General features: G+C 40.2%; 1 protein-coding gene across 3 annotated transcripts in view; it reads left to right on the forward strand.

Moving 5' to 3' along the window:
• Positions 1-1,909: 1,909 nt before the first annotated feature.
• The window catches only part of LOC145358418 (disabled homolog 2-interacting protein-like), a 739,003-nt gene continuing 717,778 nt past the window's right edge, over positions 1,910-23,134 (forward strand). For all 3 annotated transcript variants that reach the window (XM_080212472.1, XM_080212474.1, XM_080212473.1), the window contains exon 1: positions 1,910-1,993. In XM_080212472.1, coding sequence (XP_080068598.1) covers positions 1,918-1,993 — 76 coding nt within the window. In that variant the 5' untranslated portion in view covers positions 1,910-1,917. The remainder of the gene's footprint in view (positions 1,994-23,134) is intronic.

Here is a 23,134-nt window from a genome sequence, read left to right on the forward strand (position 1 = left end):
TCTGTTTCGCAAAACATAGCTCCTTTAAGGCAGGCTGGCAAAAAGTCTTTCCTCCGGCTAACTTATAATAGTTTCAGAACCAATCAAAAAGAACAGGGAGAGAAAGAGACTGCTTCTTAGCTTGCTGCTAAACAGTTTCCAACACACTCACCCCAAAACAAAACTGAAAGCCCAAAGAGAAAAAAAACTATCACCTGACTGCCACAAACAAAACTAAAATCCCTATCACCTGACTGTCACAGCTTAACTCCACCACCAATTACATCACTGAAGCTGTAAGCTGCACGATTTTTAAAAGAAAATCTTTCTTAAAGGTACACTCACATGACACAATGAAGTTAGTGAAAATCCCCTAGTTGCCACACTCTGGCGCCTGTTCGGGTAGCTGTGTGAGAAGCTGGCATGGCCAATGCACCTAACTAGCACGTCTCTCAGACTGTGGGAGAAAACCGGAGTACCCGGAGGAAACCCATGCAGACATGGGGAGAATGTGCAAACTCCAGTCTGACCCAAGCTGAATACAGCGTTGGAATAAACTTGAGGGTTGACTCCAGTTCCTATGTTCCTGAGTGCCTTTTCTCAGCAGCCAAATTATTAACTGCGAAATCAGTTTGACATGGTTTATGCCATGAGAAAAATACGTTGAAACTGCATTTCATGATGCAGACTGAGTTTGCAAATCTATTCTCACTGTTCATTTTGTAGCTAATATACAAACTCAAGGGCAGTTGACATTGAGTCCATTTAAACATAGTTACAGATGGGAATGGGACTGATGAAGACTGAAACTAGTCTGCAGAGCGAGGCGGTGCATTCTGAACAGCAATTATCAGTGCATGTTGGGGACTTCTGATAATGAACTTTTTCCCTTTATTAGACCAGGATAGATAGGGCAGCTCCCTCCATTTACAGTGTTAGTTAAAGTTCAACATTCGTTTTTGGTTATTTACAGATTTCCACATCAAAGTTTATTGCCCCCCTAATGGTGTTGCATTGTAAAGTTGCATAGTTGCATCCCGTGTCTAAAACACAAACAGAACATTTTGGAAATACTATGCCGGTCAGGAAGCATCTGCAAAATATAAAATAACATTTTAGCTTAATGACCATTCATTGTGAAACATCGGCCCCCATCACAACTCTGAGTTAAAACCTGTCCATTTCCATTCACTGTTTCTCCATTGATGTTATCTGATCTGTTACCTGATCAGCTAAACATTCTCAGTATTTCTGTTCTGTTTTCGATCTCCAGCATTCGCTTTGTGTTCCAGAAACACAAGTGGTTGTTGCCTGCAGTGGTTTCCTGGTAAATGCAGTAAAAATGTTATTTAACCCTGCAGCAATGTCAAATGACCCTATCTGTACACGTTGCTGCCAAACCCGCAAGTTGAGAAGTTTCCTAGTCTCCTTGCTACATCGGGCCCGCCCCTCGCCGCCACTGATTGGCCATTCGGCTTGGAAGACGCCCCGCTGCCGCGATTGCCTATGGCTAATGTGACTGTCGATCACATTGAATATGACATATGATTGGATAAGAAGTCTGTCGATCAAACTTAGAGCCCACTCGTGAGTGGACAAAGCGGCAGTCAAGCATTCCACATCCTCCAATCGGATTGAAGTTGGAAGGCGGGAGGTGTGTGCCTCTTCCCGCCCACACCGCCGGCTGGAAGCTCGAAGGCAGGTGATTGAATTCGAGGCGCCGACTTTGACCAGGTCTGGGGAGGAGGGAGAGAGCCTTTAAAAGTTGGTTTTATTCACCCGAGTGAAAAATAAATTAATAATTTCCAACAACAAAAAAAACCACACGCACCACACACGAGGCGCTGAAGCTATTTGTTGGTGTTTGGGTGTGGAGCGAGGGGGACCGTTGGTCGACGGCGATGTGAGGGGTGGCCGCTGGGTGCTGACCGCCATTCCATGGAGCCTGTCATCGAGGTGGACTGGCTTCTCTACTTTGCTGCCAGTTTGTATCAGGGCTGGCTCCGAGTTTACGGTGAGTACTTGTCAGCTTTATTAACAATTGGCAGCCGTGAGAATTTCCATCAAACTCAAAGTTTCTACCGACCGCTGAAAAAGTGCGAGGCGCCTCGACCAGTCCCACTCCCGCCTCAAAATCCATTCAATGTTTTATTTTTTTTGAAGTAGTGAAGTAGCTTCTGTCTCCTGAAATCGGCATTTTTTTTCGGTGTATACTTAGGCAATAAACTTGCACGGCGAGGTGGATTCGTGCAACATCGAAATCAAGCGCCGCTTCATGTCTTGTTTTGATTTTAAAAAAAAAATATTTTTAGTTCTGTCAAGTAGCTTTCCTTTAATCCCAGGTGTTATTGTCAGGAGTCCCCCTCCTTCGGGGCTTTGAACACGCTCGGGTGTGGGAGTAATGAACGTGTGTGTAATATAGTGTCTCGAGCAGGCTAGGTTGCGAATGTTGTTGTAAGCTGGGTGTGTGTGTGTGTGTGCATGTTGGATGTGCTCATGCAGATGCCAAACAAGATGGTAAAATGTGAGTCCTGTCTCCCGCCCCCGTCCCTTGCATGTTGTAAGCTGAAATAGCATTAGGTGCATTTGAGTCAAGAACAAAGTGCACCTGAGTCAAAGTGCGAGCACAGAGGATGTCCCTTGGGGGAAAGTGCAGTTGTAGTTACTTTGTCAAAAAAAATGTGGGCTAATCATTGAGGTTGGGAGAATCAATTGGAACCGAAGAAATGCAGCTTTCGGGCTGCTTGTCAAGAGATGGAAAACGCGAAGAGAGGTGTGTGGGTGGTGCAAGTTAAGTTGTGGGCGTGGTGTTAAGTTGACATATTGGATGTGAAGGCATGCAGAGACTTTGAAGGGCATGTATAGATGAACATTGCAAGGGCGGGATTCTCCGGCCACGCTTGCCTCAAAACGGAGAATCCAACCTGAGGTCAGTGGATCTTTGCATGGTCCGTCCCCCGCCCACTACATTTCCCGTGGCGGGTGGGACGGGAGAATTCCGGTAAGGTGTATACAGGGTTTCAAGAATATTTATAGGTGGGACACTGGTCAGGTGAACCTACATTGTTATGTTTTGGAAAGTTTTTGTTTTCTAGACCTCGTTTTGGTTGTGATGTTAAATTGTTGATTGCAAAAGATTTTTTACTCGCAGCTAAGGAACACTGATGATCTATACATTTCAGTGGTTGACTAACACATTAAAATTTCAATTTAATGTTTGCTAGTCATCAAATTTATCAGCCTCTGCAGAAGCATTGTTTAGTGGACCAAACTTCCCAATGTACGAAAATTGGCCAATAGTATACAAATTGCACAGCACCCACAGATCATCTGTTTAGTATAAAATTAAATCTTGTTAAGGTTCTTGCTACTGATGCTTCACTAGACACCTAGTTCTAATATGTCATACACATTTGTTCCTAATCAGTTGTACATTAGCCAGAATCATAGAGGTTTACAGCATGGAAACAGGCCCAGTTTGTCCATACTGCCAGTTTTTACCACTAAGCTAATCATAATTGCCTGCATTTGACCCATATCTCTCTCTACCCATCTTATCCATGTAACTGTCTAAATGCTTTTTAAAGGACAAAATTGCACCTACGTCTGCTATTACCTCTGGCAGCTCGTTCCAGACACTCACCACTCGGTGTGAAAGAAATTGACCCCCTGGACAGTGGCATAGCTAGAGGGGGAGCAGGAGGAGCAACCACTCCCCTGAGCACATTCTTCAAAAGTCGCGTCTTTTCAATGTGGTGTTCCTCACGGGCCCCTCAGATCTCTTCCTGAGATCTGAAGTCCTCAATCCGTGTACTGCAGTCGCAGGTTGCAATGTGGACGTGAGGACTTCAGGCAGCGATGAAGACATGCAATCTCCTGAGAGGACAAGCAATCATGAGGATAATTGCAGAGGCCATGAAGGGCATAAATATGAAACCACTTTGATGAATGGGCAGTTGAGACTGAGCATCCCTCGCCGACGGACATCACCAGCCGAGATTGGGTGAGTGAATAGATTATCACTTGAAGAATTTAAACCACTACAGAGTCCAACGTTAGCAGGTTTAATTTAAATAAACCAGCTTATTTAAGAACATAGCAAAGGTTAAGAACAAGAGTATGACATCGCAGGAATGGTTTAGTGAAAATATTCGCTGCCTAATTTATAGATTTCATCACCATTCATTCAATACTGTGTATCATCAGAATTAACTACTTAAAAACTGAACTAGAATCTGGCGCCATGTATCTGTCTGTTTGCATGAGCATTTGATTGCTTTGTCCATTTTAAGCACTGATTATTTTGAGCTAGCTGTATCTTGAGCATAGCCAATGAATTAATGAGTTTACAGAAGTGACATGATTGCCTGTTTCTGGAGGGTACAAGTGCACATGCCCTGCCATGTGTGCTTAGTGGGAGCAAAGTGAGAAAGGCGATGTGGATTACGAGGTTGTTCAATTTAATATACAGCATATATATTGCAAAGGCAAATTTAAGTTGCTTTTTCATTTTATTATGAGGGTACTATATGTCTATTGTTAAGATTGCCTAGAAAAACTATCATAGGGTTGTGGAACGATCCTTTAGCTAGCTCCAACACATAAAGCCCTATCTTTGTTCTACAGTGGGGGAGGATAGATTGTCTGGATTAGCTTTGGTCTCCATTGAAAGACAGTTGGCTACTGAGGTAGATTATAATAAGGTAATTTTGCTAGAATGAAGCCTAGATGAAAGAGGCTGTTGTCGCTTTGTACTTTTTTTATATATTGCTTTGTTTTGTTTTGATTTTGTTTAAAATGTAAAATAATTAAATAACGTATTTTATTATGTTTTGATTTTAAATACAAAATAAAAATGTATAATGAATTTAAGGTTATTTGGTATGCGTGGTGGCACCTTCTTTATGTGCTCACTCCTCCTAACTTTAGAACCTGGCTACACCCCTGCCTTTGCTCCCTTTTGTATCTCTCTCCGCTTAGCTTAAACCTATGCCCTCTAGTTTTAGACTTCCCTGATCTTTAGGAAAAGGTGTTGTCTATTTACCTTATCAATGACCTTCGTTATTTTATAGACTATATAAATTATCTTATATAGCTGCCTCCACTCCAGGGAAAAAAAGTCCAATCTATCCAGCCTCTGCTTATAACTCACCTTCTTCACCACTATACCCACCTTTTGACTCCACTTTCGAGGAACTATGAACCTGTACCCCAAGATCTCTTTGTTCTATAACTCTCCCCAGCGCTCTACCATTAACTGAGTGAACCAGGGCAGGACTTAATCTGCCAAAATGCATTACCTCACATTTATCTAAATTAAACTCCATCTGCCATTCGTTAGTCCACTGGTCTCTCTCCTCTGGCTGACTGTTGCAGTACGGTTTCATGGTACCAGTCACATTTCAGAACCTTGCATAAAAATTGGCATTATTTATTTTTTAGTACTGTGACTAGAGAGAATGGGGAAAATGAAAATGTCTGTATAGTGTTTTTCAAGGCCAGCGGCCATCTCAAAGTGCTTTACAGCCCATTATGCACTTTTGAAGTGTAATTGCTGTTGGAATGTAGTAAACACAGCAAACTCCTATAGCTAAGTCACCTGGTACTTTGTGTAATACAGAATGAGGGGTAAATATTGGCCAGAACATTGGGGATAATTCCCCTGCTTATTCTTTGAAATTGTGCCATGAGATCTTTCACAGCCACTAAGTAGGCAGATGGAACCTATCTGATCTGAAAGATGACATCACCAGTGGTGCAGTCCTCCTTCACTACAGCCATGACCTTGATATTGCCCTTAATGTCCCAACACCAACACTTCATGGCTCTTATGAGTGGACAGTTCAGGTTTAGGTGGGTAAGAGGAAGAAATGAAATAAAAACTTATTTTTATGGATGTTACATAAATGTCTCAGGACCACCCAAAGCCATTACAGCCAACTAAATACTTTCATTAAGTGTAATCACTGATATTTAATAAACGCATTTAGGAATTTAAATATTTCATAATCACAGCTGTGAATTTGTAACTGAAGTGAATATAATACACTGTTGCATTCACAAGACTATAAAAAATGAAATGCATACCTTTTTTCATTGGCTAGACCTGTGTCCAATTTTCATCCCCTTAGAATCATGGTAGCTTATCATATGATTATAGTACAGAAGAAAGGATAATTAGCTTGTTGAGCTTGTGCTGACTATCTGCAAGAGCAACTTGGCTAATCTCATCCCATGCTCTTTCCACATAACCCTGCCAATTTTCTCTCTTCAGATAATTATCCCATTTCTTATTGAAAGCCATGATTGAATCTGCCTCCACAACACTCGCAGACAGTGAATTCCAGACGCTAACAACTCCCTGCATAAAGAAGTTTCTCCTCCTGTCACATTTTTTGTTTCTTTTGCTGTTTACCTTGCATCAGTTTCTTCTGGTTCTCCATCCTTCTACCAATGGTAACAGTTTCTTCCCACCTACTCTATGCAGACCCCTCATCATTTTGAACATCTCTATCATATCTCCTCTCAATCTGTTCTTCCCTGAGGAGAATTCCTGGAAGCAATCTTGTAAATCCTTAAATGCCTTTGCATCGTTCCTAAAGTGTGGTGCTCAGTACTGGATGCTATTCTGTAATTGAGGTCGAACTAGTGTTTCATAAAGGTTAATTAAGCATAATATACTTTTGGACTTAATAGCTCTTTTTATAAAGTCCGGGATCCACTATGGCTTCTTAACACCTTTCTCAACCTAGTCTGCAATCTTCAGTGATTTGTGCTTACATATCTCCAGTTCCTCTTGCAGTCTTTTTAGAATTATATCCTTCAATTTAAATTGCCTCTCATTGTTCTTCCTACTAAAATGTATAACTTCACACTTTTCTCTAAATTTCATCTGCGTTGTGGTTATTTTCCTTGACATTTATCCCTGTCCTTTGAGTTCACAATATTTCCAAATCTTGTATTATTGGCAAATTCTAAAATTGTGCCCTGTGCTGTCAGCTCTGTGTAGGTCATTAATATAAATTAATAAAAGCAGTGGTCCTAATACTGCCCCCTGAGGCAAGAACACAAGAAATAAGAGGAGCAGACCACAGCCCATCAAGCCTGCTCTGCAATTCAATATATATCTTTGGGCTGCAAGATTAATTCCCAGATGGGCTTAAAATCTTACTTTTATCTTCTTCAGTGAAAAAAAGACTGGGAATTTCATCGAGGCTTATAAAAAATATTAAAGGACAATATTATGTTCGCATTAACAATCTTTTTTCAGTTAGACCATTTAAACAGGATAAAATTAAAAGATTCTTTACGGAAGTTGTTGGCTTGCACATTGAGCTCACTTGCACTGTTATGCCTTCAAGGGGTGGAGGTTGCAAAATATCGATCCAGAGTGCCAAGTCATAGTCAATGTGTCTTGGAATAATTTTTGTTGCCTGGGATGGTTGGAGAAGAATTTGCCAGAATATTCTCTCCTCAGACAGTTGCATGGTTGGGAAGGAAGTGTCTGAATTGTATAAGACATCATGATTATATTAAGAGTCTAGATGGATTCTAGTTTTTTCTGAATGACTTTTTGTTTGTACATGCCTATTTTAGCAAGGAGCTCTTGACAATGATCACATATTTTTCCCCCTTTGCTAGCCTAAGGGGATTCACACCATCCCAATTATTGCTCTGGGTAAAATTAAATAACCCTGTGGACCAGGGACCAAATCTGATCCCTTTCTATTCTGTGTGGCTCATCTAGTCACTGTCTAAACTGGCTCAGTCATGGGAAAGTGCTGCAGTAGTTTAAAATATTTGTTTGGAAAGCATAGTTATAATTTTGCAAATCTAACTGCAATTTCACTGGATATATGATTGTTATATTTCCATTTGCTTCTATTTCATGGACATCCAATTTTTTTTTTACAGTACTGAGTAATTCAGAATTCAGCCTCAAGCTCTAGAAACTAAATTCCTTCAAAACTGAGCACAGTTAGTGGTTGTACCAGAGTCGCATATTCTTTGTGGTAGTCATAATTTAACCATGTCATTGTTCCTATGTCAAATATCCATCCCTAATAACTTCATTTTGAACGTAGCAGTAATTGCTGTCTTTGCTAGGGAATTAACATTTGAAAAAAAAATTGTTGATATTAAGTATTGTAATTGTGAACTGATGGTTGAGATGGAGTATAGAGATCATTTATTTATAACTGTTACATGGGACTCTTTGATTTCATACCATAAAATGACTTTCTTCTTTTTATAGCTTCCTCAGTAGAATGAAATGAGTCCTTTACATTGCAGTGGCAGTTCCATCATTCTGAATGTAACAGTGAGGTCAGTAGTTTCTGTGACAGATCAACCAAGCTGATGATAAAAGGCTCACTAAGGATGATGCTTCAGACATTGCTTCTCTACTGGTTCAGATTTGTGGGCAAGGACTTGCAGAAGACAGGTTTATGAAAATATAGATCTAAAGTGTAGAATGTAGAATCTTCATTTTTAATGTGCAGATCTTTTGGGGTCCTTTTTATAAAGCTTGTTCAAGGAAGGTTGGTGGCTTATTTAGAATTATGGAGGGAGTTTTTTTAAACTTGATGTGCTAGTCGTGGGAATGTTGTAGGGTGTCTGATACCGTTTGGTAGGTCTTAATGAAGTCTTCGTTGTCTTGGAGAACTGTATCTGTTTGTTAGCTACAAAAATGAAGTGAATATATACGGTAATAGGTTCAAGCTAGGAACTGTCTTCATGCCTGTCCACATAGCTTTGTCCAACAACAGATTAACCTTTGGGTGCACTGCACATGTTCTCTTGCATCATTGTATGGGCAGTAATGTGGGGTTAACATGGGATGGGGCACATGTGCACCTCCCCTAAGCCTTTATTCAATATATTTCAAGTTATTCTATTTTACCCCCTGTATTTTTCACATTGTTATTATTATCATCCCAACCTAAAGTCTCTGATTTCATAGATTCAGGCAGTCTGGAGGTCTTGTGACTCTTCCATATCTTGTTTGCATTGTTGGTGGAAGAGTGGTAGGTTCTGTTGCTGCATAGAAACTGTATGATTTGGAGGTTCTATTCCTTGGTATTGAATCACTTAGTTGATTTAACAGTTATTGTGATTGGTTGTTGTTCCATTATGTTTCTTGCAGGTGGATGAAGATTGTGCTTGCTTCAATGTAATTTTGTTTCTTTTTCCTTTGTCATGTGGGTCATTGTGATGGAAGATGGTTATTCCTGTTATGAGGATGTAGTTTTAATTAACTCATATTTGTGTTAGGCTGTTGACAGTGGACACCTACTACTTGGTTTCAGCGTTCTTTTGTGGCACAGGTATGTTGGCCGGGAGTTGCAGCATTTGCTCTGTGGTCGTAGTGTTGACCTCATCAAAATAAATCAGAGCTGAGGTTGAAGCTCCTCTGGCAGTTTGTTGCTCTCTTGTCTATCCTCTACTGGAGTCATTGTGATAACCATCTTTGTGGTTGATAGGTTAGGCCAATGATTGCTTTCTGACAGCTGTAACAAAAATGCTCTGCAAAGAGTTCTGAGCTGAAGTCCTAGTCTAGATAGTCTTTCTTATTTGAGCCCTTGGGAACTTGAAGTCTTGTATAATTTCTGACAGTTACTGTCTTGATATTGACATTCAGGTCCACACAGACATCTCTGCGGGAGAGTGTAAAAGACTGATTATGGATGACGTACATCAGCTTGAAGATTTGCTTGCTGCCTCATACAACTTATTGGTTCCAGAATCATGCTTATGACTGGAAGTCTGATTACCTTTGGCTGCCTTCTTGGATCTTCAGGGGGCCTGTTCTGAACCCTCTACTTAAAGCCTGCTCCCTGCAGCCCCCCTCCCCTCTTGTTTGGAGCCTGTTTCACTTTTGTTTACTGAATGTGGGACCTATTCCTGTTCAGTTCTCAATTTTTGGGACCTCTCCCGGTTCTTGCTGGCCACCTGGCCTGGGCTTTCATACTTCTTAAAATTTTCATGGCTTTTTTAATCTAGATGTGGAGATGCCAGTGTTGAACTGGGGTCCAACCTTTTTAACCTTGCACAGGAATGCTGGTTCCGAAGAATGTAAAAATTGCTGATCTGCAGTTGCAAAAGCTTTGAGGTCTGTCAAGTTGAAGTTCTTGACCTCTGCTCTTAACAAAGTAAGTACAGCGTTGTTAACAAATGCTATAGTGATGGTATAGTTCATGGAAATTTGTCAGTTGAATGCGTGCTAGTCCTGTGGTGGCTTGTATCCTCTTTAATATCACCATAACAAAATAGGGTTGATGGAAACGTAGCCTTGACCCTTGAGTACCCCGCTGATGTGCTGCAAAGTGTTGTCCGACTTATTGCTATCTACCTATGAATTTGGTATTAAATCACAGCTAATGACTGTGTAACAGAATCTGTAGTTTATCGCAGAATATAGAGGTTGTCATGCTCTTGAAGTCAGTGCTAGAAAGAGCATTTGGAATGTTCTAAGTACGTTTTATGTCTGGATTAAGGGGAGGGGTGATTGTGAATGCTGTATAAAAGTGCTGTTGTTACAAAATAATTTAACATCAGTATGAATTTTCTGTATGAATGTATACTTCAACAATAAAGGATACTGCAAAACAAGAGCCTTTTCATGCAAGTGTTAATTCTGGTTGTTGGTGATGCATAAACTGTATTCCATACCTCTTGAAATCCTTAATATTCCAGACTTGTTTTTAACAAAATCATAATCTTAGACAACTTTATGGCAATAAAACATTTGTTTTTATTATCAGACCACCAGTGTCAAACAGCAAGAATGTATAGGTTTATACTGTACAAAGTATTTATGAACTATCTTTTGAGTAACCACAAGTTTTGATACCAATTCTGTTATTTATTCATTGAAGTTCAGGATTTCATGATTCCCCCTCACTTTGTGTATTTTCCACTTCTTGCTGAAAACTTTCCTATGGCTATAATTGATGCTTGAGTGAACTCTTCACCCCTTGCTCTCTACGTTATGCTCTTCTGTGCCTGGCTCTGCTGCTAAATTCAAATTAAGATTCATTGAACAATTTTGCATCCCATTTTATTGTTTGAAAACTTTTGGAACTATGGATATACAAACCAGTTATTGTCATTAAATTTTACTGAAGCTCTGGTGTTTATACATCATAGATTTGTCACCCAATTTAATTTCCTGATTTATCTTTTACATTTTTACACTTTTGAATACACCCTGCATCTTGGAGCTTGACCCTTCAGTTTCCTCCAGTAATTACATGAATGTTTGTTATGCTGTTTAGCTAATATCACTACCATTTTTAAAAAGTGCACCTTGATGAGAGAAATGTACTCCTTTCTTCTGTAGTGATGATGGTGGAGGAAGTCACGATTCTGTAAGCTTGACTGTCAATTGCATTCTTTTACTTGGCAGCCTTGCTGACATCATAGAATAGTTTCAGTTCAAAAACATGCTGCCAGTTTATGACATTGTAAAACAACACATTGGAGCACCTAACTTTTTCAGCTGTTGAACTTTAGTTTGGCGGATTGATGGTTGCCCTCTTCCTCAGTATCTTCCATGATGAAGTTTGACCGCCTTTGCATAACTTTAGTTTGCTGGTTTTTCTTTTGGGATATCATTTCGAGTTAACATTACTGGAGCCCAAATACCAACTAGTTAACCTACTTAAAGAAATTGCATATTGTAAGTGATCTTGTAAGTTGAAGCTGTCAATGGAAAACAATACTTGTTAAAAAGGTTACTATTTAATGGATGTTATTGTGGAACAGATCTTAATCTGTTAGCCACATACTGCAAATCATTGGAGAAAAGAAAACCTTATTGGTTTCAGCAGATGTGGATGCATGTTTCTGTTCCAATTTCCATGCAGAAATCAAACAGACATTGCCTCAAAGACAGAAATAGCTGCTTTAACTGGTAGTAGAAAAGTTTGTGACAATTCAATTTATTTTTCTCTGCCATCAAAAGGCAGATGTAGATGCTTTGTATTAAAGCATAATTGGGCAGTACAATATTAGAGAAAAGAACACCAGCAGTTTAAGCAGCAGAGGTTGTGAAGCAACATTCAAAATTGTCTATGCAGACACAAGCAAAGTGGCAGATAAAGATTGACATTTTACCGGGTCTCTGACAGTTTCTGCTGAAGATATGAAGATTGTAAGATTATTGATGCAAGAAAAGCAGAGAAAATTGATTAAATAGAAATTATGTACCAATGAAACAGGTTCTTCAGTTTTGTAAAAGAAGCTGTGGTAAATCTTGTGCAGTTGATACTGCTATATAGTATGTGTATATAAATGATACGCTAGATATTATGAAATAAAGATTATATTACTATGATCATGGCTTTTGGGGAAAGGAATAAACTGTTGTACACTTTTTTGGATTCTAATTAGATAATAAAACAAATTGGTGGCTGTTCAAAGGCACACACATTCATGTTATTTTGTAGATAATTCTACTTTTTTACTGGCATATTGACATTTGTTAACTTTGAGTTGTGAAGATTTGCATTTTTACATGAACTGGGTAATTAGTATAAATTTTATATTTTTCAGGTGTTTGCTCTTGGCTAATTCATGCTTTTGCTGAGCCCGACGACATTATTTCTGAAATAGAGGAAAAGAAGTATTGTTGGGGATGCGGTTGCATGTGTTAACTTGTGTATTGTGGAAAATATAACTGGAAACAATTTGGCAAGATTGATTTCAGTAGAAACTTAAATGTGATCTTTCAAACAGAGCACAGCACATGCACAAATGAGAAAGTTCCAGAAATGTTCCAGTTAATGTTTTTGGAATTATTAATGCTTTCGATGAATTTGTAGATTGGTGTGATGCAGCAGATAATGATTAGGAACAATGATCATAGATCTTATCCAAAATCTGAAGATAGAAAGAAGTTTGGGGTGGTGACAGCAATGCTAAGGCCAGAAAACCTCAACATGCTGTGGGATAATATATACAAGTGGAATTGTTTGCATCAGTCAAATGACATCCTATGTGACTGTGATAAAGGTATCCTATCCTGTCTTGTCTTTGGTTACGATTCCCATAGAGACCAACAACTTTTAGAAAGAAATAACTTCCAATTAATAGGCGAAAGGGTGATCCAACAAGGTTTTGTGTTTTATTTTAATGAACAAATTAGGAGCAATATTTGATGAAGCACTATGTATGTGGCAACTTGTACTTTAAATTACAGAACAGAACTTCCCCTTTTTCTTCTGACATGGTTGAAAACCCACTTCACAACTCTATTTTACACAGTTCTTTAAGTAGATGCGTTATTCTCCCAGAACCAGTTCAAAGTGCTTTTTGGCTGCTAAGGCTTTACTTCTGTTCTTTTCCTAGCTTATTCACTTTTTTAATCTCAACTGTCTCTCATGGTGAGGGTTTTTCTTAGAGATCTAGCACAAAGTAGGCAAATCTTCCAATCTTGTTTCAAATGCTCATGAATTTGGTCTTTTCAATTTGAGCATGAGCTTCTACCTGCATTCCTGTTGGTGAACCATAGAGCTTTCAGCCTATTGCTACTTTCTTCTAAGATCCTGATAGACTAACTAGTTTGGGAGGTTTTTAGGAAAGCCTGCAACCTGATCTTCCATGGTTTCCTGAAGACTTTCTTGTCTTCGGAAAGCCCATATCCATGGCAACATTAATTATATGAGCCTGTATCCAGTTAGAAATACTATCAGCTATTCTTTAGATTCAAACCTCAGCAAGAAACAATGCGAAATGTCTGCACTTCAGCACGGACATTCTCATTGAGTTCTGCCATGCCCTGGAAAATCTGAGGGGAAAATTGTATAGCTGTGAAATTGACCATGGCAATTAATTATTATGCGTATGGTTCCTTCTGGGCTGGAAGTGCAGCTATTTGTAATATCTTGCTGTTTGCTGAAGCATCTAGACTCAAAGGGAATTGATTTGCATTTCATTCTCTCTCTTTTCTGAGAGTGAAGCAGGCAGAATGAGCATAGCATAACAATTCAGGCTTCCTCATGTTGCAGGGTGCCATTGATTGCTCACACACCACTTTGTGGGCATGACAGGAACCAAAAATGTGTGTGCATATTTGTGTAAGGATGGCTACTCGGTATCCAAAACTATTTCCTGAGGCGTGATTCTGACCATTGTGTCCATATATGTTGTCCTGTATACTCAGCACAACAGGTGTTAACATTCGTGATGGTTTCCAAGCTGCAGAACCTTGCCACCACGAAAGACCACCCTTGCCATTGGTTGTACGGTGAGTAGTTGAAGAGTAGGATATGATGCAGAGGAAGAAGTGATCATAACCCTTGGGCTTTCTATGGAAAATTCATTGGAGTGTGGTAACTGTAACTTTTACAATCCCACACCATACCTTCCTCCTTGTATCTGACCAGCATAACAACTGTTTAGCCAATGTAACAATAAAAGCTGCCGCAATGAAAATTCCAAACCAAACTGATGCCAAATTGTATACAAAAAAACAACTTATCATCCTTTTGTATTCCTTTAATACCTATCTTAATGCTGTAATGTAGTGCTCCTTTAGTGGCTGTAGCAAAGCTGATGACTTTCAGTGGAGAAGAATGCAGATGCCCTTGGAGGATGACTTTGAAAAGCTCTGGCTTAGAAGGTCTGGCTCCAGACTGTACCATCTTGGCATGGGCAGTTGGGTAACTGTTAATTTTCTAAAGCAGGCTCATGCTCCCAGGCTGCACTGCCACTCCCTTGTGGCAGCAACTTGCCAATTCTAGTGATCCGTTGAGCTATTGCTGGACTGCTGTGGTGGTAGAAAGCTGCCATTTCATGAATTAAACCTGAGCTTACATGTTGTATCAAGCTGCTTGTGCTGCTGTGGAAACTCTGACCCACCATCAGATCCTGTATTGTGGCAGGGTCCCTAAATGTTTAAATGGAGTTATCTATCACTGGAAAGAATGGGCTCCAAATTCTGTACAAAATTGGTGTTGTATCAAACATTTCATTATGCAGACCAGTCAATGTTCTTTTTTAGGCTGCCCCATTGAAGTGTCGATGAATCCTGTGCAGCAAAACCTGCATGTGATTTTGATTTCCGCCTCTGGCAAGATGGCAACATAAGAACATAAGAAATAGGAGCAGGAGTAGGCCATCTAGCCCCTTGAGCCTGCCCCGCCATTCAATAAGATCATGGCTGATCTGTCGTGTCTCAGTTCCACATCCCTGCCCTCTCCCTTTAATCCCCTGGCCTATCAAAAATCTATCAACCCTCGCCTTAACCTATCAACCCCCCCCCCCCCCCCCGTGCCCTCTAGTCCTACTGTCCTTTCTGAGCGGGAAGAGCCTCTCCACCTCTATCCTATCCATCCCATTCATCATCTTATACGTCTCAATGAGATCTCCCCTCGTTCTTCTAAACTCTAATGAGTACAAGCCTAGTTTATTCAGCCTCTCCTCATAGTTCAACCCCCTCAACTCCGGTATCAGCCTAGTGAACCTCCTCTGCGCTCCCTCCAAGGCCAAAATATCCTTGCGTAAGTGCGGCGACCAAAACTGCGCACAGTACTCCAGCTGCGGCCTCACCAGTGCCCTGTACAGTTGCAGCAAGACCTCCCTACTTTTATATTCAATCCCCCTCACTATGAAGGCCAGCATCCCATTCGCCTTCCTGACCACCTGCAGGCTGGGTTTTTGCGACTCGTGCACAAGGACCCCGAGGTCCCTCTGCACCATCGCATGCTGCAGTTTTTCGCCATGTAAGTAATAGTCCTCCCTACCATTATTCCTACCAAAGTGGATAACTTCACACTTGCCAACATTAAATTCCATTTGCCAGTTCCTGGCCCATTCACCCAGCCTACCTAGATCCTTCTGCAGACACTCCACACCCTCTGCACAATTTGCCGTTCCACCGATCTTGGTGTCATCAGCAAATTTCGACACCATACACTCGGTTCCCTCCTCCAGATCATCTATATAAATGGTAAATAGCTGAGGCCCCAGCACCGACCCCTGGGGCACTCCCTGTGCTATCCTTGATTGCAGTCCTGGCTGGAGGTTACTTTTGCCTGTTGTCTCACCACGTGCAGATATTGCCTCTTTACTACCCTCTAAATTGTGCACATATTATCTCTGAGACGATTAAGTGGCTGAGTGCCCTTGACTTGTTTTCACTGTGTACCTCCATAGCCTGACCATGTTGCACTTCTTTTGAGAAAGACATGAGTGTGAGAGGTAAAGTAAGCGATACATGCTTGTGCCATCTACAGAGCATACATCAATGAATGGGATGAAGGCAAAATGTGAGAAGGATGATCAATTATGAAGATACTGTCATCTTTGATGGTTTGCACTGGCAATGGGAATCCCCAATTTTGTCCAACATCATCATCTCCATAAGAGTTAGGAAATACAGGTGCAACTGTCCCTCTCTGGTTGGCCCCTCTTGCTGTGTCCTACCTTGTCTTGCAAGAGAGATAGAAGTATGTCAGTAAGTATTGCGCAATCAGTTTGGGTGATGTGCTGGGTTGATTAACTGGTAGCGTGCACTTTTTGTGAAATCTACGTGAGGCTTTCAGCAATGCTAAGTTTGAGGGTATGGTAGAGAATGAAAGTCAGGCATGAGTGCTGAAAGAGATTATTGTAGTGGAGTGAATTGTGCCATGTCTGAAGCTAGGAATATCGGGGATGTGACATTTAAAGAGCGTTCATTAATCTTGACCACTTGTGTGAAGTAATTTGAATCTCTTCTGACATTGCTTCTAGGTCCTCTGACGTAAGTCTCATCATTAACCTCTTTGGCTATCTGCTCGAGCTTCCATTTGAACAAGTGCCTGGAGGTCAGCTGACCTGCAAATAAATGTACAGGCAGTCCTTAACTTTGACATTCAAGTTGCGATATACAGCACTTGCAAAATTTATAAATTGACATGCAATTTTGACGTTACAATTTCTGTTTCCACTTTATGATGTCATGCCAAAATATCATGTACGCATTAATGTTCTGCACTGTCTATCTGTATAACTGAGCAGGTCAAACTGCCTTTATTAGGTTGAAAGTTAGTGTCTTATATTGTTAATGAGTTGGTGCAGACTCAATAGGCTGAATGGCCTGCTTCTGCACTATAAGGATTCTACGATTCTGACCTATGGCATTTTGACTTGCAATTGGTTCCTGAAAACTGCGTTGCAAGTCCAAGGACCGCCTGTAAGCATGTCTTCTCAAGGGCTCTGAAGCGGTTTGAAAATTGAGTGCTTTCTTCCACCTCGTGTTTTTAATGCTTCCCAGGTCAAATTCACTTCTGTATGCCTGCCCCTGCTCCAGCTTCAATGCACCCAAAGTTCAGGATAGCTTTAACCAGTTACTCATATTTGTCCCCTGCTGATGCATCCAGCCAAGCAATAGCATGGTTAGTATTGGCTGGAAACTGAAGTCAATGAAATGAGCAGGCAGCACAAAGTTTTTGGCTTTCTGCCTGCAGGATGACCTGTACGTATGTATTAAAAGCATAAGAACATAAGAAATAGGAGCAGGAGTAGGCCATCTAGCCCTTCGAGCCTGCCCCGCCATTCAATAAGATCATGGCTGATCTGTCGTGGCTGCACTGGTAATGGTGGAAAGGAACATTAAGATGGAGGTTGGAAATGCTGAATAAGCAAACTGCTTTGTCTTGGATGATGTGTTGTGTTCATCGCAAGCATTTTTGGGGGCTGTATCATTTCAATTCTGTTAGTCTGAAATTCCCCCTTTAATTGAGGCTTGAACCCAGTGAAAATACTGTTTAAAGGCTGTTTCTAAAACAGCAGTTAGGAATTTCAAACAAGACTGGGTGGAATTCTCCTGTCCCACCTGCCATGGGAATTGTAGTGGGTGGGGGGGGTGGACCATGCAAAGGTCCACTGACCTCGGATGGGATTTTCTGGGTTTAAAGCAAGCATGGCCAGAGAATCCTGCCCCATGTCTGTTATTCCATTGTAATTTTCGAGGTGCTAATCCTTAAGGTCAAATCATTTAAGCTAGGAGTTAATCATTTATCCTGCTTTGCAAGTGGATTAGAATTTGGTTCAAAATTTTAATAACTTATTCTTTTGTTCCTAAACTGGATATGCATGCTGCGCTGTTCTTGAAATAGTATGAAGTGTAATGCATTATTTTATTCTGCAACATTATAATTTGAAACCACATGTTGTGATCCTGGACCAGACCCCAAGTTATTAATATGATCTTTTTAAGGATCAGTAATTCTGATTAAAGTAGACAAAGTTTCAGATTCAAGATAACTGCTAAGAGAATAAAGCCATATCCTGCAGCTTTTGAGCAAACAAAATGCACTTCATACAAAGTCAAAGATAAAGCTACAATATCTATCCTGTATTAACCCTGAATCTTGGAGTTTTAGTACATGTGAATTTACAGCAATTTGTGGACAAACACAGCACAATAAATGGCAAATGTGACCAAGATGCTTCCCACAAATCTTTCAACCTACCCAGTATACACTGAGTCAACTAATCTTGTTGAAATGCTCCCGCGTGAGGGATTGCAGTCTTTACCTTTTGAAAATCTAAACACTGAACTTATTTCAAACCTGGTCTGCTTCAATGACTGCACACCTCACAGGGTTTTGGTCTCCCTGGATTCCTGTACTCCAGCACCCACTCAGGAGAACTATTCAGCTTTTTGGTAGAGCAGAACTCTATTGCTGCAAAGGATACCTTTGTTCAGCAGCCTCAGAATGGAATTGCTAATCTCCTGCTGCCTTTAATTCCCAGGGCTTCTCCCTTGAGCCCTCATTACTTAGTAGCCCCTTTTATATTTGGTGCCTCTTTCTCTGTTGCTTTCTCTTCCTTCTCAGATAGGACCTCTTCCTGTCCCTTGTATGGGATTCTTCTCTGATATGCTTTTGTGTACTTTGTCACATGGTTGGTATTTTTGCGTCTTTTTATGCATGTGCACTGGATATATGGCTTTGGCATGAAGAACTAATGCTGGTCCGCCTACCAACAGATACTCATGGGGCCTTTGACCCTGCTCAATGAGAAGGTAAGTCTTTGGATCACGTACCACATGTGAATAGAATATTGGAAGTGAGTAAATTTAAGGGAGCTTAGAGAACTGCCTCATTAGATTTGGCGTTGTTTAAAAGCGTAATTATCTGCAACGTTTGGGGAATCTTTGCCTTCTCAAAATGAAATTATCTTTTGGAAAATAAATACTTGACAGTTAATGATTTCTGACATTGTAGTCAATGGTTGATGATCACCTTTGATCAATTATTCATGGATATCCCATATCTTAAAATGCAACGAAGGAATAGCAATTGGGTTTACTTAATGCGTATTGCTTCATTCAAAAATTGAAGTGTTGATAATTTCTATTGTCATTACCCCACAGAGACTTAAGATAATTTCAGTTAAAATCGCATTTGGCTATTCCCTCACTAAGCTTGTAAACATTAAAACTATATTTGTCTTTATAATAGTACGATTGAAGAGGCAGCATGGCAAGTTCATCTTCTTTGAGTACTTTGTCAGTATCTATGTCTGCTTAAACAATTTTAAGTCTTAGATAATGGCAACAACTACTTGTCTGGTGCTTTTAATGCAATAAGTCCCAAACCACTTCACAGGAGTATTATAAAACCAAATTAAAAATATTGGGAAAGATGGTCAAAAGCTTGGTCAAAGATGTTGTGAGGTTTTAAGGACCCTCTTGAAACAGGTTTAGGTGAGGAATTCTAGAGCTTGGGAGTCTTAGCAACCAGATGCATGGTCACCAGTAGTTGAGCAATTAAAATTGTGGATATTCAAGAGGCTAGAATTGGAAGAGTATGGATATCCCTGAGGATTGTGGGATTGGAAGAGGTTACAGAGATGGTGGTAAGTGAAGCCATAGAGGGATTTGAAAACTGATCAGAATTTTAAAATTGAGGTATTGGTTAACCATGAACACGTGGAAGTTAGGTGAACAGGACTTGGTAATGGTGTGGATATGTGGCAAGAAACTTACCTCTGGGTTAAATGACACGTGCACATATACAGATCAGAAGTGAGAAATGGGTTCTAAGTTTTAATAATAGGTGTACAAATGAAAGAAACGTTCTGACTGTTGCAATTTGGGTAGCACTGACTTTAGCAGGTGAATGGGATTGAGATACCAATGTTCTGCAGTTTATTTGAGAAGCTACACTATTTCCCTTTTCAGTTATAGCTTGGCTGACTTGGCTTGCTTCAACAATTGGAGAGCACCTCCAGACCTTTGCAGGGGCCTGCTGCTGCTATTTTTTCTCTTGTGTTCCACAGGCTGACACACCAGCACTAGCTGACACTTGATCAAGCTTTTCTCCCAGTCTTTGTGTATTCCTGGCAGGCGCAAACCACCTGTCTGGGCCATTGCACGCAGGATATGTTCTTGTTGAGATACTCATCTCACACTGTCGCTGTAGGAGATGGTGATTAGTTTCAGGATGGCATTTGTGCTTTTGCTGTATCTTTGGGAACAGGGTAGAAGTCCATTGTCTCTCAATACCATCTATCAGTAGTTTAGCCAGTGATTGAATTTACACCCTAGGCTATCTTTAGCTGATACATCACTTTTAAAAATCCGCAAGTCTTATTTAAAGCTCATTATTTCATATGTAATTTTGGTGTTTTTTTTCCTCCCAACATTGTGACAAGGAACTGGGTTAGTCTGTAGACAAAGGTTTCAGTCTTTCCAATTAAGTGGGAGCATTTTGTTTATTTGGTGCTGGATGTCTGACAAGCAGTCAAACAGTAGATTTAGACAGCAAAAGGTTGAGAGGAGAGGTGTTGATGTTGATATTGGTGTCTCCTATATACATGTAGAACGTGACACAGTGGGCCATAACTTCTTTGTGGTGGCAATCAGTGTTGTCGGACTGCCAATCTGTGCCTACTTACTCGTGCTAAAATTCTGAAGTACCTGTCTCATCCAACTTTCCTGACTCGGACTGCATGAGATGCAGGCAGCAAATCATGTCCCTGGCACCAGCGTCTAAGTCCAAAAGAAGTGGTGAAAAGGAGAACATTATTTTTACCACACTAGCAGCCATAAAGCAGGTGAATTTAAAAGTCCTATTGAAAATAACAAGCTAGAGAAAAGGTAAGTGGAAAGGATTTGGAAGTGGGGTTGGGCATTGTGGGCGAGGGTTAGGACATGGTGATGGGGTTGGGGGAGGGGGGAGTGTGCATGTGCGCCAGCCAATGGGGAAGGGCCAAAGATGTATGCTGAGCATCTATTAGAGGTAGTGGTTTAGGAGCATGTCTGATTTGAAATACATATTGAAATGCCAGCTCAGGGAATCTATTTTTGCTTGCGTTGTGTTCCTTTTGTCATTCTGAAGACTTTAAGGACAGCCTAATTATTGCTGGTCCATATTTCATTTGCAACTGCTGTTGATTTGCTGTGTTTAAAACTTGGGTTTTGCTCTCATTTTGTTCTGATTTCAGTGAGTCTAAAATAGCGTTTGAAACGTGAACTTATTGAGCTTGTTACAAACTTCCAGGAGCTTCTTGAAATAGTGTTCAAATATTAGAAAGCCCTGTTTTCGTGGTTTTACAAATTATCATGTAAATTATCATGCATTCAAACTTGCATTTGTGACACTTCTTAAAAACATCTCTTAAAATTTAAAAAGACGTACAAAAGGTGTTGGGATGGAATGTGTCCTTCGTTGTCCATTAATCATTTAAACTGGATTGAAGGTATTAATATATTGTGACGAAATGATATAATTTCATGGTTTAAAGATAGTTGCTAGAGGTTGTGTTAGTTTTTTTTTGCTTCAATGATGGAGAATGGAGAAAAAATTGTAAAGGATCATTGTGATAATCAACAGTCGCGCTTTGATTTTAATGGTAAATGTTCTTTAACTTGGCTCCCCTCTTCCTTCTGTAAACAGATCTGATTTCTCTTATGAGCTAGTGTAGCTTTTCTTGAGAAGTAATGCATCTTTACCTAATCAATATCCAGATAAATGTATATACGATCAAACAGATGACCTTAATCACTGTATAGTCTGATTTAGTAGAATATTTAATGTGTTGCCATTTGACTTCCCTTTTTCTGGGTGGCAGAATAATATATACTGTCATGTCTCAGCCTGGGTCGTGAACTAACAGACAAATTAACATCAGATAGCTTAAGTGCATAATAATTAATGCAAACAGTATATTTACAGTGGCTGTATACTTTACTACTCTCCTTGAAATGTCAAAGCAAGCAAATGCTTCTCTTGAACTAGTCCTCAGATTATCTGATCCGTGAAATTTAATCACTTGCTTATATGATGAAATGCTATTAAAGCCTTATTTTTGTTAGCCCAGTATCTTTAATTGTTATGATCTGGTTAGGGACCAGCAAATTTTTGTTTAAAGTAGACTAAGTTTGAAATCCCAATCATGCACGAAGAGAATAAAGCCACAAGAATCCATGGTTTTAAACAGTCAAAAAAAGTCTCCAAAGTAAAACAATTTGTAAAACCTGTCTTATACTCTGACATGAGGAAACTACGAATTAACAGGCAAACTGTGGTTGAACACATCACACTGCACATTAAATGGCAGATGCAACCAAGATCGATCCCATGCATTTCTCAGCAACCCTCCTGGATGTTAATCACTTATCTCAATCTCGTTTAAAATTTTCTCACTGATGGAGAACTGAAACTCTTCACTTTAGAAGATGTAGCCTCTGAGTTCCTTTGAACATCACTCTAACTTGGACTGCCGCAGCAACTGCTCGCCTCATGGTTCAATCTCTTCTGAGATTGCATTCCACAGGATTCACAAAGCTGCGTTCCTGCCTATATTTACTGATGCACATTCAACTGTTTTTCATAGACTGCTAGCTTTACCAAGCTGGCACTGTACATGAGTATTTTAGGTTCATAGCTGCACAGAGCTATAAATGGATTCCAGGGCTTCTCTGAGCCCTAACTGTCTGGAATGGAACCAGTGACCTTCTGCCACCTTCAGTGCCACCTTCAAGGGTCCCAAGGACTTCTCTGAGCCCTAATTGCCTGGAGTCTGCTAAAAGCAGTATCCTTTTCAATATGGAGCCCCTTCCCCTGCTGCTAAATACTCTTGATAAATTGAAACCAAAGAACTTTCTAAAGCTGCACACATCTCCATTGCACTGCAGCCTTTCAGGGTTCACTGCTGTAAA

Source organism: Carcharhinus amblyrhynchos, chromosome 25 (assembly GCF_965287045.1).
Source record: "Carcharhinus amblyrhynchos chromosome 25, sCarAmb.v2.hapA, whole genome shotgun sequence".
Classification (NCBI taxonomy): Eukaryota; Metazoa; Chordata; class Chondrichthyes; order Carcharhiniformes; family Carcharhinidae; genus Carcharhinus; species Carcharhinus amblyrhynchos.